We start from the raw sequence: 16251 nt of genomic DNA, 5'->3' as shown, positions 1-16251 counted from the left end.
CCTTTGAAAGCTAAGAACTTAATTGTGCAAGATGCTGAGCACCTTTGCCCCAATCTAGGCAAGCATTTAAGTATTTATGTAGTTCCTTTAAAACCAATAGACTAATCAAGTGAGTAAAGTTAACTATGAGCTGAAGTGCTTGACTGGATCAGAGCCAGTGCCCCACAGTTTTCAAAGTTCAAGCCCTCATTGATCAATCCTCAAAACACTTTTACTCGTTCCATTTTAAGACCTGGTCTACTCAGGATGTTATGCACTACAATTAGTCATAAGAGTTTATCTGTTTGGGACCCAACTTCCAGATCCTCCCTTCAAAAGGCATCGAGAGTTAGGCACCTAAATATCTTTGAGGATCTGGACCTTAGATCCTGAGAGTGCTACATGGACACTAAAGATCCACAACACTGTAAAATTTGACCCAGTATTGTTAAGCTGAAATTTCTCCCTCCCTCCCCTTACAACTCATCAAAAACCTGGTTTTATTTCAATGCTGTTTGAAGGAGGTCCAGTGTTTGCATAGTTTTTAAAGCACTACAGAGGCTAGGATGAAGGATTCTATTTAAAAAATGTGTAGATGTTGCATTTCTAATCACAAAGGGAAAATGTACTAGTATGTGGGGGGGGGGGGGGGGGCGAAATGTCTGACCTTTTTCATTGCAAAATTGCTGGAAATTTGTTCTCTTCCCCCATCCCAAAACCATTGCTTGGAACCTTAAAACTGAAGTCAGTTTTTTATCATACATGCAGACTACTTTGTTATTGAAGGGTTGGCTATGTTGAGATATGGCTTTTTTTTCCTCCTAAAAAACAAACATCCAATGCACCATTGTATCACCTGGTTTGAGGAAAAATAATCACATCTCAAGTATTATATGCATCTTGCAAATAGGTATAAGGTGGTGGGGGAGTCTGTCAAACTTTAGACCTACTTCTATTCCCTTAAGATCAAAATTGCTTATTCCCTCTTATTGCTCACCTTTCCAAACATATCATGAAGAATGGGCCAGATCCACTTCTGGTAAGGATGGGCAGTGGGAAGAGGTGTTGAATGGTGTGGAATGATAGATGTGATTGGCTCCCTTTCACCTCAGTGCACAGTTGGTACTGGAACCTAATGATGGCAATTTAAATGTCACCATTTACTTTCACTGCAGATCATTTTAGCAGAAATAAGCTAATACTTACCTATTGTTGTTGGATGTAGTGGATATTTAGTCAGTTTAAGGCCAGAAGAGGCCACAGAATCATCTAGTCCTGTATACTACCTCCCCCTCTCCCCCAGCATCTAAACACTAAATCCAGCAACCAAAATTAAACCAAATTATTAGAGGCCATAGGAGGCTAAACGAGATGTATCACAGGGAGAGACTAGGAACGGACTAAAGTGTGCCAGATGCAGAGGTCCCTACGGTGGCAAGGAAACGATGTTCCCAGATTAATTAATTTGTTTTTCAAAAAAAATTCTTGTGTGTGTTAGGGATATAAAAGAGTAGTCGATTAGTCAACCACCTGATAAGCCTAAGCTTATTGGGTAGTCAAGACAACTACTCACATTTTCCCCTTCCCTCCTGCTGCCTCTATATCAGAAGTAGCCAGAAGGGAGCAGGAGGCAGTGCTGGGGGGAGCTGGCTTAAAAGCTGGTCTCTGTGGTGCCATTTGGGCTCTCTCCTCCCCCACTACCCAGCACATAGCTCGCACTGGGTCCAGGAGCTACCCCTTCTGCAGCTCTGAAGTTTAAATGTAATAGGAGCTGGGCTGCCTACGTTCCCTGCTCTTACTACATTTAAACTGCAGAGAGGGTAGCGCCTTCTGAGTGCCTTCCTTTATTGACGAATCGTGTAGTCGATACAAATTGTATTGATAACTTGATTACCCAGGAACCAGCCTCTTAACCTTAATGAGAGTGTGTTTGCAGACCAGAGAAACATTTCAAGAGAGTCCATTGCCAATTCTGTATTTTTCAGACTGTACTATGTATTCTCAGGGGGCATGAAATTACTACCATAGTGTTAACCATTAACAGCAACTACTGCTTTTTGTATTTAGCATCATGTTTCTTCTCAAATCCTTCTCTGTTGTATTTGGTACTAAGGACAGGTACAGTGAAAACAATTGTAAGTTTCCATTTTGCTACTTCAGTAGCTGAGTTGGAGGAATTTAGCTTTCTCAACGATAAGATATAATATGGATCTCATGTAACTTTCTCAGGGGTGTTTAGGAGCCACCTGCCTCTCAAGTCACTTCTGAAGTACTACAGGTGGAGAATCTAATTATTTTTAGAACTGGGAAGCTCTCACAACAGTAATTGGGTACCATATTTGGTACGACAGCCTTATCACTTGAGTAATTGGAAACAAGATGAGACAAATCACTTCAATAGGCAGTACCTGTATTACTTAGTTCTGCAGTGGGAAGGAGTTGGACAAGTTGATCTAATAGGTCCATTCATCTCAGGTTCAGTGATCATTTGTGGTTAGTTTGAGAAGTATCTTTCAGCATTGGTTTCCTGAGTTCTCTAAGCTCATGTAGTGTTTTGCAATTTTTATTTTTATTTTTATTTTATTTTGTTCTGTGCAGGTCATCTGGATCCAGGTTTCCTAGCAAGCGAGAGAACCTCTTCTGGCAATGCACAGATCAATGAAGAAATTAATATTCCCTCTTCTGACAGTGAAGTGGAGATTGTGGGAGTTCAAGAACATGCAAGGTACTTATGTTTTTTGCTTTACATTTTAATTTTGAATTCTTCATTTTATTCAAAATCTTCAATAGCCAAAATAAATTTAAAAGAAAAATGTCAATTAGCTTCTAATGTTACCGTTTTTCATCCATGACCAATGCCAAACATGCAAAATATGTGGTTTTTTAAATTTAGTTTCTTATATTCTAGCTATCATTGTAGTTGCCTATCTTTTAGCCAATTAATGTTTTCAGATGTGCACTGCTTAAGCATGTGATTTCTCTATCAAATATATTGATATCAGTATCAGGTATATCTGGCCAATCATGGGTTTAATCGGTGTACAGCTGAACACATTAATAGGCTTTTAAAAGATAGGCATTTTTAAGGGCACTCATCATGTACCTGCCCTTAAAAATGTGAACATACTATATTTCAGTATTGAAATGGTTTCTTGGATATTTGATTTAATTCTCCATTTCAAGAACATTAACCATTAAATACTTGCATGGACTATGTGATAAATGTAAAGGTGCCCACTGTGATTTTCTACACCTCATATTCACGATAGTGAAATGGTTATAATATAATTATGATGCGTTTTGTACAAAATATATCCTGTGAGGGGTCTGTGGAAAAGTTATGGTTTGCTGAATGTGTTTATGCTATCTGTATGTGTTCACTGTTTTTGTATTTGGAGTTATGAATATTGACTCTCCATCTTTGAAATGTTTTGGCTCCTGGGCAACATCCACAAAGTTCGGGTACATCCTGGCTAGCCAGCACATTGTGAAGGGGGCCATCCAAGGTAATGGCTCATCGGTGAAGATAATGAGCCATGGGAAAAGCTTGGCTTCACCTAATAAGCTTTCCTGTGGACACTTGAGCCAGAACTGTAGGTAATGGCTGTCTGAGTCATCAGAGTGTGCAAGAGCATGTGACTAGATCATGTGGTACTAAGCTCCATCTTGTTGCTTGTATTTTTCCAAAAGTCCTCTCCACATAGTAGAAGCTACAAAAGGGGGAGGTGACCACATCACTAGGCCTCCCTCCCACTACAGGAAAACTCCTGGAAATACCCGAGGAACAAAGATTGAACTGGGGAAAGGGTGTCCCACGTGGGAAAGAAAAAAGTTTGCCTCTTTATGGAAGCTTGGGGCTCTCTAGCAGATATTGCTTGATTCAAATCCTATCCAGAGAACTTAGATTGCATTTTTTGTTTTATTTCTTATGGCAGTCTTCTTTGATCTGTACTCTATTAGGGTATGTCTACACTACAGCGCTAATTCGAACTAACTTAGTTCGAATTAGCTTAGTTCGAATTAACTAATTCGAACTAACGCGTCTAGAACTAAAAACTAGTTCGAATTAGCTTTTTGCTAATTCGAACTAGCATGTCCACATTAAGTGGACCCTGAACAGGGCTTAAGGATGGCCTGAAGCAGTGCCGGCAGGGCATCAGAGGAGGACTTAGAGCGTGGAGATGCTGTCTCAGGCTAGCCGAGGGCTGTGCTTAAAGGGTCCCAACCCCCACCCCGGACAGACAGTTCTCAGGGGTGCCCCGCTTGAAAACCAGTCCTGGCTTGGAGTGCCCGGAGTGCCCACACTGGGCACATCACACCACTCGGCCATCAGCCCGGCTGCACTTGCCGCAGGCTGCCATCTGGGGAGAGGGCATAATTGGGGGGCTGCAGGAGAGCTTCCACCCCCAGAAGCCCGCAGAGCCAGCCCAGTCCTCCCCATCGGGGGCTCGTGCCCCATTCCTCCCTCACCTCCTTCCACTTACCCTTCCCTAGCCCCTTTTCTTGATGTACAAAATAAAGGACAATTGTGTTCCAAAATGGAATCTGTCTTTATTGAACAAAACTGGGGGAGACTGGGAAAAGGAGGTGGGAGAGGGGAAGAGAGAGGCTGGGAGAGGGGAGGGCAACTAAAATGATCAGGGGTTGGGAACAGGTCCCATATGAAGAGAGGCTAAAGAGACTGGGACTTCTCAGCTTAGAAAAGAGGATATGGAGGGGGGACAGGATAGAGGTCTCTAAAAGCAGGAGTTGGGTGGAGAGGGTGCATACGGAAAAGTTCTTCATTAGTCCCCATAAAGAAGGACTAGAGGACACCAAAGGAAAGGAATGGGTAGCAGGCTTCAAACTAGTAACAGAAAGTTGTTCTTCACAAAGCAAAGATTCAACCTGTGGAACTCCTTGCTGCAGGAGGCTGTGAAGGCTACAACGAGAACAGAGTTTAAAGGGAAGTGAGATCAAGTCATGGAGGTTGGGTCCATGGAGTGGTATTAGCCAGGGGGTAGGAGTGGTGTCCCTGCCCAAGGTTTGTGGAAGGCTGGAGAGGGATGGCACGAGACAAATGGCTTGGTCACTGTCTCCGGTCCATCCCCTCCAGGGTCCCTAGGGTTGGCCGCTGTTGGCAGACAGGCTACTGGGCTAGATGGACCTTTGGTCTGACCCAGGACGGCCATTGTAAGCTCAGGGCTCAGGGTCGGGGGTCTCAGTGGACCCCCTTGATTTTCATGCACACCTGGTCCTGGGTGGCCAGGCTGGCAGCTCTCCTGCCCTAGATGGCCACCTTCCTGTGCCTAGTGCGGAGATCGTAGACGAGGTCCACGATGTCCGCACTAGCCCAGGCGGGTGCCCGCCTCTTGCGGTCCCGGGCAAGCTCCCGGGAGCCGCCAGCCTGGTCCCGGGAAGAGGGGGGAGGCTGGGAGGCATCGGGTGGCTGGCTCGATCCGTGTCAGGTGCAGTGTCTGCTGTCTGGGTGCTGGCAGGCTTGCACCTGGCACGGGCACCGTAGCCAGCCCGTGCCCCTTTAAGGGCTCCGGGGCCAGGAGGGGGGCATAGAGTTTCCCTGGTGTTGGCCAGAGTTGCCACCAGGGAAACCTGGGAAGCCTTAGCCTCCCACTAGTTCGAATTAAGGGTCTACACAGCCCTTAATTCGAACTAGCTAGTTCGAACTAGGCTTAATCCTCGTAAAATGAGGTTTACCTAGTTCGAACTAAGCGCTCCGCTAGTTCGAATTAAATTCGAACTAGCGGAGCGCTAGTGTAGCGCCTATTAAAGTTAGTTCGAACTAACGTCCGTTAGTTCGAACTAACTCTGTAGTGTAGACATACCCTCACTTACCATCACTTAAAATGTGTCTTTTGGTAGTTAATAAATGTTTTACATTTTTTCCCTAAAACAGTGTGTGTTGCTTGAAGTACTTGGTGAATCTGTTCAGGAATGAGGGAAGGAAGGATGGACTTAGTAGTAATGGTTACTGGTCAGGTTTTTGACCAGAACAAGATGGTACAGCTCTAGGGTCCAAGGCTGTGGAGCTTCAGAGTACTGGCTGTAGCCTCTCTTGTTAGCTAATGATTGGCTGAGGAGAGTGTTCATGTAACTGAGCTGCCTGTGTAAGTAAGTGTCTGTAAGTGCAAGTCCAGGAAGGGATTGTAGCTTGTCACAGGGTCACACTGAGAGGAAGCCCAGGCTGGTGAGAGAGAGGGCTCAGTGATACCCTAATTCCTGGTGGCACCCTGGAGGGGAGGGGAGCTGTCAAAGTGGTGCAATGCGCAGAGTGGGTGAAATGCACAGCTCGTTCTGAGTGAGATTTGTACTCCATACACTGGTATAAAGATTTTAAGTGAGACTTTAAGTGTGGTTGCTTGAGATGAGTCAAAGAGGTTACCAGCAGGGTTCTCTATAAGGTGCGTGCCTGCATGGGTGTGTATCAAGAATTTCAGTCCCGCCCACCCCTTCAGCAGAGCTGTGCAGCTGTGGCCCCAGCCGCTCTTGGGGGTGGGACCACATGGTGCGTGGCCGCCCTGCCGTGTCACAGTGTGGCCCACTTGGCAGTTGCTGGAGCTGGAGACAAGGCCATGGTACTAAAAATAGCACTGCAGCCCTGGCTCTAATCCCAGCTGCCCGCCTCGCTGCTCAGCCCCTGGGAGCAGCTGAGGCCGTGGCTGTGTGGCAGCTGCTGGGGCTGGGGCCGGGGCCATGGTACTAAAATGGCACCGCAGCCCTGGCTTGCATCCCAGCACAAGGGGCATCAGGCCCCTGTGCAAAGGCATGGTGTTTTTTAGTATCGCAGACCCGGCCCAAGCAGCCGCGGTCCCAGCTAATGCATTTGCACACTGTGGGGCTTTCTTCCATAACATGGTGGCACACATCCAAACAAGTGCACATGACATCAATATTGGTGCACAAGACAAAACTCGCTCTTCTCACAGATTGAAAATCTTAGAGGAAACACTGATTACCAGCTGATTGTTTATTTCAGGAAAGGGATATAGGGACATAAAAGCAGCAAGATGAGTGAAAATAGTGAAACAGTTACAAAACTGGAGCTGTTCAGATTTCAGGCAGCAAAGAAAAAAAGAGAATTTTGGACCACAAAAAAAGCAGCAGTACCTCAGAGTTTTGGAACTTGAAACTGCGAGAAGTTGAGGCCCAAAAACTAGCCATGAAAGAGAGGGAAAGAGAAAGAAAGAAAGTCCAGTTCTTGTTTTCTAGAGAAACAGAACCAGAACATCCACCTTGGCACGGATTCCCACCTCTCCAGAAATCCACAAATGGGAACAGCTGTGTCCTGCATACAAAGAGGCAGGTGATAATGCTGAATATTTCATTACCTTGGAGAGGCTGTGTATGATTCATAAGATTCCTGATGAGCAGAAGGTACCCACTTTGGTTGCAAAATGGTACTGGTAAAGCTCTGGATATATTCAATAAGATGCCAATTAGGGATGCGTTGGATTATTGTAAATTCAAATAAATGGTTTTGAAGCGGTTCCAGATGATGTAACTTGAGATAAATAATGTGGCATATGTAGACTAGATGAGAGTTTTGGTGGAAAAGTGGATAAAGGGCAAAAGGTGTTAACCTTTGAAGGAATGCTTGACCTCATCCCTCAGGAGCATTTCCTAAAGTATATGTAAAGATAATGTCAAACTGTGCCTATGGAACAAGAAGATTAAAAACTAGGGATGAGATGGAGTCTCTGGCTGATGCTGTTGAGCAAACATAGGCATCCCTTGTGAATAAACCAGAGGGCAGGATTGAAACTTAGTGAAAACAGGGTTCCTGTGAAGGAAGAGGGTGACTGAGCATCTTCCCCAGAACCATTCTTCTCATCGCTGACCCAAAGCTACTGTGAAAACAGAAGAGTTCAGAAGGCGCTATCACTAGTTCCACTGACAGGCCTGTACGCAGGGTGGGTGCAAATGGTGTGAACTCCCTGCCCCCATGGTCCTCCAGGTAAGCATGAGGCTGGGGTGGTATGTTGCCCCAGCCTCCCTCCCCTGTGCTCTGGCCGGCCAGGGAAAGGCTGGGACTGATTCTCTCCTTTCCACCCCCCTCCAAGGAGTGATGTCAGGGGCAGGGCAGGGCAGGGCTGTGGGGTCAGGGCAGTCACCAGTCCCCCTCCCATGGCTCACCCCTCCCTCCCCCAGAAATTCCTGCTTATGGGCCTCACTGATCACCTAAAGAATAAATGCCCTATGCTGGAAGGAAGCAGATAGCAGGTAACCCCTGTGAATGCTAGTAGCCTGAGCACAGAAGCCCCTCCAGTTCCTGCCACTTAGCATGCCTGTTTGTAAAACTGGCCTCTGCACAGCCAGGCATGAGGCCATAATGGCAGGGAATGCCTTGGATGGGAAGACACAGGTACAGAAATTTCTCTGGTGAGGAGGAACATTGTGCAAGAATCAGAGGGGTAGCCGTGTTAGTCTGAATCTGCAAAAGTGACGAGGAGTCCTGTGGCACCTTATAGACTAACTGAAGTGTAGGAGCATAAGCTTTCGTGGGCAAAGACCCACTTCGTCAGATGCATTGTGCAAGAAGGTGACTTACTGCCAGGACAGATGGCAGGACTTTTGTTAGTAGGAAGTTACAGAATCCTTGTCTTTGGCTAAAGTGCACCTAGAGACTGAGGGTTTAGAGCAGGGGTGGGAACTTTTTTGGGTTGGGGACCCCTGACCCACAGAAAAATCAGTGGTGGCTGCGGGGAGGCGCTGTGGGAGCTAGAGTGCCAGCACAGACTCCCCAGTGCTGGGGGAGGCCCTAAGCCTCAACTCAGGGGCTGATCACATCGGACCCAGGCATGCCCCTAGCCCCGTTGGATTTGCAGGATTTGGGGAAGAGGGGAACTAGATCGACGGATGTTTGTGTATGCAGGTTGAGCGCTATTTTATGGAAGATTTATATTCCTTTTAAAGGCTATTCTACTTGGAATACATGGATTCGATCTCTAGATGTACTGTTTACAGGACCTTTCTCCTCATAGTAAATGAGAAATGAATGTGATTAGTAGTGGAGGACAAACCTAAATTGGGTTTATTTAGGTTTGTCCTCCACTACTAGTTTGTGTTAATACCAGTCACGTTTATTTCTCATCTCTCTCTCTCTTTCTCTCTCTCTCTCACTTTGTTAAAATTTGTAAGTTGTTCTCTCAGCAATACTTAAAATTCAAACCTTTCTAAATTCAATTCACAATTGCTGGTGAAAATTAGTTTTAGTAGACATAGGTTTGTTTATGGGGAAATATTTCCTGTACATCAGAAAGGAAGGAAAGGTGTAATGTTTTTATCCTCAGGTGGGTTTTCCTTTGTAACTATTTTGTATTTGTATCAATGGGGAGACCATTTCTCATCAGTTCTGTTTGAAATGTGCACCTTTTGGTTGTGTTTCCTATTTAAAATTTATTTATGTGTTTGGGGTTTTTTAGTTTTATGGAATGGATTTCCTACCATGCATGTATTTAAAAAAGAATCCTCCTCTGTTTCTTCTTTTTCTGTTTTGGTCATGTTGTATTTCCCTTAGGCTCACATAAAGCATGATTCCGAAGCTAATGTTTGAACCTTCTGAAGTTGGCTGCCTTGTGTGATTTGTTCAATTATATGAATTTTTGTTTTTGTCCGGAATCATTTGTACGTAGTACATCTCTTGCTAGATTTTTGTCACCTTCAGGATGAGAAATTACCTTTAGTTTAATGCCTGGTTTAAATTGCCACTTAAGTCAATGTAAGTTGTATCATTCTGTGCTGTGGAAAAAAATCACATACCCATGAGCAACATAGTTTACATTTACCTAACAGTGACTACATTGCTGAGCCAATGGAAGATGATCTTGGCTGACTTACCTCCTGCTTCTTGTGGAGTTGAAGTACTGAAGTCGAAGGGAGAGCACTGTCTCATGGCTCATGATGTCTTCACCAGACCCAGTAAATCAACACTGTTGCATCGATTGGGCTGATTTAGCGTGTAGTATAGGCCAAAGAGACTGTCATTTTACATTGGAATGATGCACCGCAACTATCATGTTTTTGTGTACTAAGGCATCGTGAAAGACTTCTGCTTTGGCCACTGTCTTGTCAGTCATTTTAAAGGCATTTCTTTTTTAAAAAAACCAAACCTACATTTACCTAGAGCTCAAAACTTGTACTCAAAATGAATTGCAGAGATACAAAACACCAAAATAAGGAATATGGAAAAGCCATCTTAAACTTTACATCTAAGGTTAAAAAGCAGGTCACAAGGCAGAATAGGATACATGAATGCCATATTCCAGTTCTGATATTTCTAAAGAGCAGTAAAAGAAACATTAAAAAAAATCAGCTTGGGCAAGGAAGATTTCAAAACTAGGAAAACCCTCATCTCATATCACAGAGAAATGAGGGGAATGTAACCCAAATAACTCCGGGGAAAATTGATCCAGCTTTCATCAGTTTTTTTTTTTAAATACACTTGGAACTAGCACTTATTTTAAGAAGGTTATCTAGCAGTGGCAAGAGATGCAAAAAATCTTAAATCAGTGCCCATAAATCCTTTTTGACTTATAGCTAAGGGTTGCACTTTCCCCTCATAAGCTCTTCACAATATATCCATGTTAGATACATATTGTTTTCTAGTACATATATACACTGACACCATAAGTACAGGCAAAAAATTCAATACTGTCCATGATGATTTGTCCTACCCCAGTTCAGTATATTGCTGTTTGGGGACAAAATAATTTGGCTTTGAAGATATCACTGCACCAAAGAGTTTCCTTATGTCAGGCTGCTGCCATTGATTCCAGTGCATCCTTACTTCAGTATTAGAAGCTTCAGGGGGTAGCCGAGTTAGTCTGTACAGGATAAACTTAAACAACAACAAATAGTCTGGTAGCACTTTATAGACTAACAAAACATGTAGATGGTATCATGAGCTTTGTTTTTTAAGTTCAGCATTAGAGTTAATCATTTGGAAGTTTACAACCAAGTCTGTTTTCTTTGGTTTCTTCACATGGTACAAACACTGGAGCTTGTAACCCTGCATGTAATTGGGGAGGTGCTCCCCTGAACAAGCTTCCAGGACCACATGACTGCTGCATTGTAGCTGCTATAGTTACTAATCCTACACTAGGATGTTTTGCTCAGTAAACTTCTTAATTTTAATCTGGATTTTACCAGACTGGCCATATTGCCTGACAAACTCAGATCAGATTTTTGTGTGTGTGTGTGTGTGTGTGTGTGTGTGTGTGTGTGTGTGTGTGTGTGTGTGTGTGTGTGTAAATTAGTTACAATTAAACTGTTCATTGACACACACTATTTATCTTTCAGTGATTTTTGCAACGATTGTAGCTAGATCTTAATTCTTATACTGAAATAGTTTAGTTCCACAAAGAAAAATGTTTTAGTCTTATTAAATGTATTTATATCTTTGTACGCAAAATATTAAGTTTTGTTGCAACAAAGTATGAAAAATCATAACCTAGTGACGTGATACAAAACCTAAAATAAATTGGCAGCATCGCTCTTCCATGTAGTGAAGACATGGCCTTTGAAGGCACAAAGACTCTTGGCGTGGCAGATGACAGGATATGGACTAAATGTGCATAGTTATAAGGTCTCTAAGACTTGTGGTGGGGACAAAGTTTTCTGTACATTCTGGTAAGTAAGGGTTTATCCCTTGTTCCTTTGATACTAATTGTTTAACCATTCCTTCATATTACTATTTAATTTAGTTTCCTGGGGTTTTAACACCCTGCTTTGATGGAAGTAGGATTTATATTACAGTAGTGCTTAGACAGTCTTGTTGCATCTCATTTCTCCATTTGAGTCATTACCCACCATTAGTTATTGCATTGCATTAAACATATGATCAAACCTTCAAGTTAGAGTGATTAAAAATTAGCCTGGTGCTTTTGTATTTGTACAAAATCTCCTCCATGACCTTTAATACATTTGAATTCAGATTGAACCTCTCTAGTCCAGTACCCTGGAGACCTGCTAAACCAGAGAATTTGCCAGATCACAGGAGGTCAATATTGTAGCGAGTGGATCTCTTTTTTTTTTAATTTTTATTTTGCTGAAGCAAATAAACAACAGTGCTTGCAGTGTTACTTAATAATATCTGACTGAACTGATTCACCCTCTATAAACTATGCCTAGCCAAAGGTTATCAGCTCTCCATGACAAAGCGTTAGTGTTGTTACACAGTTTTACTGTATTGGCGCAATGAAATAAGAAGATAAAGCATAAAAATCATGCTTACACTTAGCAGCATCACCAACACTCACTTCTTGCTGGGCTCTTCCAAATTCTGACTAAGAGGTTACCTGGTTTTTAATTTAGATTTTTAAAAAAATCCTGTGTTTACCTGTTCCAGGTAGGGAGATTACTGACATGGTCCCTTTTTGGGCACCAGTCTTAGCCTGATCTATAAATGATGAATGAGAACTCCTAGTTACTACCTTGAGTGTTGATTTCTCCAAAATCAGGCTCAATATTGTTGAAATTATTCAATGGTTGGGAACCCTGATTTGTAGAGGTGCAACACTCCCCATTGGAACTTTTGTATTGACATGTAAATCCTTATATACTTTTAAATAGTTTTTCCTGTGGGATGACAGAGTGACATCGTCATGTCACTCTGCATCCCACAGGGACATGCCCCGCCCATCCCCTGGGCCCACAGCCCGAGCCCTCCCCTTCCCTTCCCAGCAGCAGAGGGAAAGCCAGGCTTGGTGTGGCATGGCTTGGGCCCTCCCAGTGCGTGGTGGGGAGAGCTGAGCCCGGGAGCTGGCCTGGCATGCAATGCCACCCGGCCACTGGAGTAAGTTAGGCCGTGGTGGGGAGGGACAGGGGGCGTTGGCGGGGAGGAGAGGGAAAAGGGGGATGTGGCTGGTGGGGGGCAGAGGGACACGAGAGCCCTGGCTTGTAAGGGAGGGGAGAAATGGACCCAATGGGGAGAAAGAAGAGGGGCCCTGGCAGGTGGAGAAGGGGAGGGAGAAGGGGCCTAGGCTGGCACGGCCACAGCCCAACTCTTCCCGGTGGCTGGGGAGGGGAGCCAGGATTGGCTTTGCGGGGGTTTGGGTGGGGGGGCATGTGGGAGCCTCTTGGAGGCTTGGGTAATGGGCATTTGGGAGCCACAGAGCCTCGCGAGGGGTTGGGTGAAGGGAGGGGGCATGCAGGACATGTGCGGCATCCCTGGGGAGCGCATGGGAACCATGTGGCCTTGCCCCTCCCCCTCCCTGATGGAAGGAGAGGACTGTAAGCCACGCCCCCGCCACCACCAGAGGGGGAGAGCCGGGCCAGCCTTGGTCCCGCCCAATCCCTCTCCCTGCCCTCCCGATGGCCAGGGGGAGAGTGGGGGCTGCCTACCCCTGGAGGGGTGGGGGTGGCGAGCTAGCAAGCAGGGGGCACCATCCCCTAGTAATTTATGAATATATTTTTGCAGTCACACACGCTCTCCAACTCAGCCAGGCAGAAAGAGAACATAGCAAGTACGTCTGAACATTTATATGCACACCATCCCTTGCAGAACAGCCTGAAATGTTAGCCATTATCTTCCTCATCACCATCACCTTCCTCATCTTCACCTGGGGCCCTTATTCTGGCCCCTCCCAAGAGCTACATCTTTCTTTCCAACTGACCCTATGCTGGGATACCACTTTTATGTGTTATGCTGGCGTTATCATGTCTAATGCATAGTCCGTATGCGTTTCTCCCTTCTTCCTTATTTGTATTTCCTCCCCATAGCAATGTGAGGGTGTCCTCCTTCATTCATAATTTTAACTGATTATCATATATGTCAATTGGTTGCCATGACACTCTTACAGTTGGATGTCTTGTGCAAAACCTTCCAGAAGCTGTTGTGTGTTCATGTTTCTGTGGTTGGCTGATGTCCTTATGGACAAAATTCTCTCCCTACACTCTACTGTCTCCAGCTCCCCATAACTTATGGATTACTTAGGTTTACTATATGTGCTAAAGTTAGCCTCATGCTAACTGCTAAACACAATGTCTTACAGAGTTAAAGCATGTAGGTTTCTTCTATTACTGCTGAATAAAATAAAGCAGAATATAATACATAGTGAGCATAATACAGGTATGCTTACCCACTGGGTACAAAGGAAACAAAGTGAGTTAAATTTAAAATAATGTACAAAACATAGATATATGTCTACTATAATTGCTGCAAGGCAAGTATCTCTTCTATTAATGGGAATCTGGTCTCATATATAGGTTTTTTTCCTTCGTGAAAGGTTTTCCTATTGAAACGCTTATTTAAAAAGACTAATGGCTGTAATTCCCAGCAGAAAAAAACACCTTTTTTCCTCCCAGTACAGTGCACATATTTGAACAGTACATGATGCTACATGTTGTGGAACATAGTCTCCTATGTGTGGTGTTAGGAGTTACACATGCACAACTTCATTGGAGCATCATTCTTTTCTGTTGGTAGTGTTTGATCCTTTGTGAATTCAATGTCTGAGTGCAAGGAAATTTCATTCTAAGAGCTTTGCTGTTTTCAGTTTTGTGGGCTTGAGTTCCAGGGCTTACTGTCAATGTGTGTATAAAAGCTGTCATAAGTAATGTTGGCACAAACCTCCTGGACTCCACAAATGGAAAAAGCATGATGAAAGTTTGAAGAGACCTATTAATTAACACCTTGAAATATTGCAACTAAGGATCTTACGTGGAGAGTTGCCAGTAGTGCTAATGTTTTTGCTCTTTGCTTTGCTGCAGGTGTGCCCATCCTAGGGGAGGTGTGATTCAGAGTGTGTCTTCCTGGAAGCATGGCTCAGGCTCGCAGTACATTAGCACTCGACAAACACAGTCATGGACAGCTGTGACCCCCCAGCAGAATTGGTCTTCACCCCCGGAAGTAGTCGATCTCACTTTGGACGAGGATACCAGACGCAAATATCTACTGTAATGCAATGTCACTGTGTTTTTGGCCTCCAATCCTTTCCCCTGTTTATGGCACCGAAGTTCATTGTTGTAGCTTCAGCTTCAGAAGCCCAGTTCTTAGCTTTATGGACTTCAAGCTCCTGGAGAATTTCCTTTTCCATCAGAATGCAGTGTCATTTTAATATCGCTTAAAATATTTTACCTTCTCAAAGGAGGATTTTTTCCTAGTATGAAAACTTGATAGCACTGAATTTGACACCTACAGTTATGCATTGTGTGTTAATCTAAAGAAATAATTTGTGCAGACAGATACACGCTCCCATCCTCTCCCATCTCTGAAGTGATATCAAAATTATTTTTATTTACCAGTAAATTTATTTTGTTTGTAGAACCTAGTGTTTTTGCTGTGTGAACATCAGAGTTAGTGGTGGTCTGATGTTGAGAGGTTCTGAGTCCTACTTCGTTGATTTCAGTGGACCTGCAGGAGCTCAGGCCTTCTGAAAATTGGACCACCAATATTTATACCCAATGGCTACGTCTACACTGGCCCCTTTTCCGGAAGGGGCATGTAAATTTCAGCAGTCGTCGTAGGGAAATCCGCAGGGGATTTAAATATCCCCCGCGGCATTTAAATAAAAATGTCCGCCGCTTTTTTCCGGCTTTTAAAAAAGCCGGGAAAGAGCGTCTAGACTGGCCCCGATCCTCCGGAAAAAGCGCCCTTTTCCGGAGGGTCTTATTCCTACTTCAAAGTAGGAATAAGAGCCTCCGGAAAAGGGCGCTTTTTCCGGAGGATCGGGGCCAGTCTAGACACTCTCTTCCAGCTTTTTTAAAAGCCGGAAAAAAGCGGCGGACATTTTTATTTAAATGCCGCGGGGGATATTTAAATCCCCTGCGGATTTCCCTACGACGACTGCTGAAATTTACATGCCCCTTCCGGAAAAGGGGCCAGTGTAGACGTAGCCAATGTGATTTGGTTTCTTTACTATCAGGACTGTCATTTAATAGAAAGTCCCATAGCATGTGCACTGGACAGCTTTTTAATTAAAGCATTGCCATTTTCTATGTAATTTATAGTTTACATTCTATTCAGTTCTGTGTCTTCTGTCGTCTTGGCCTATGACGTTTGACTGGTCATTTGCCACAGCATGTTACTTTTTTTAAATTGCAATGACTTAATAACAGCTGATCAGCACAAAAGTATAAGAATATAGTCATGAAAAGACCCAGCACCCATGCCCATTTTAAAAGGATCTGAATGTTAGGATGCTGCTTTTTTTAAACCATGCCTCTCAATCTTCCACCTTTGGAAAGGTTCCTTTTATACTTCACCTCTTTCCTTCAATTATCTTCTCCAAAAATGTATGCTCTCAGACCCCATTCCAGCACAGTATATAAGCAGAT

General features: G+C 44.1%; 1 protein-coding gene across 2 annotated transcripts in view; it reads left to right on the top strand.

Moving 5' to 3' along the window:
- ARK2N (arkadia (RNF111) N-terminal like PKA signaling regulator 2N) overlaps nucleotides 1-15460 on the top strand; it is a 64905-nt gene extending 49445 nt beyond the window's left edge. The window contains exons 4-5 of one of the 2 annotated variants that reach the window (XM_006136769.4): nucleotides 2578-2704; nucleotides 14686-15460. In XM_006136769.4, coding sequence (XP_006136831.1) covers nucleotides 2578-2704; nucleotides 14686-14875 — 317 coding nt within the window. In that variant the 3' untranslated portion in view covers nucleotides 14876-15460. The remainder of the gene's footprint in view (nucleotides 1-2577; nucleotides 2705-14685) is intronic. The other variant, XM_075932729.1, reaches the window with a different exon arrangement.
- The last annotated feature ends 791 nt before the right edge of the window (nucleotides 15461-16251 follow it).

This window comes from Pelodiscus sinensis, chromosome 6, assembly GCF_049634645.1.
Source record: "Pelodiscus sinensis isolate JC-2024 chromosome 6, ASM4963464v1, whole genome shotgun sequence".
NCBI lineage: Eukaryota > Metazoa > Chordata > Testudines > Trionychidae > Pelodiscus > Pelodiscus sinensis.
Note: the sequence above shows the minus strand (reverse complement) of the source record. Positions and strands in the feature narration are given on the sequence as shown.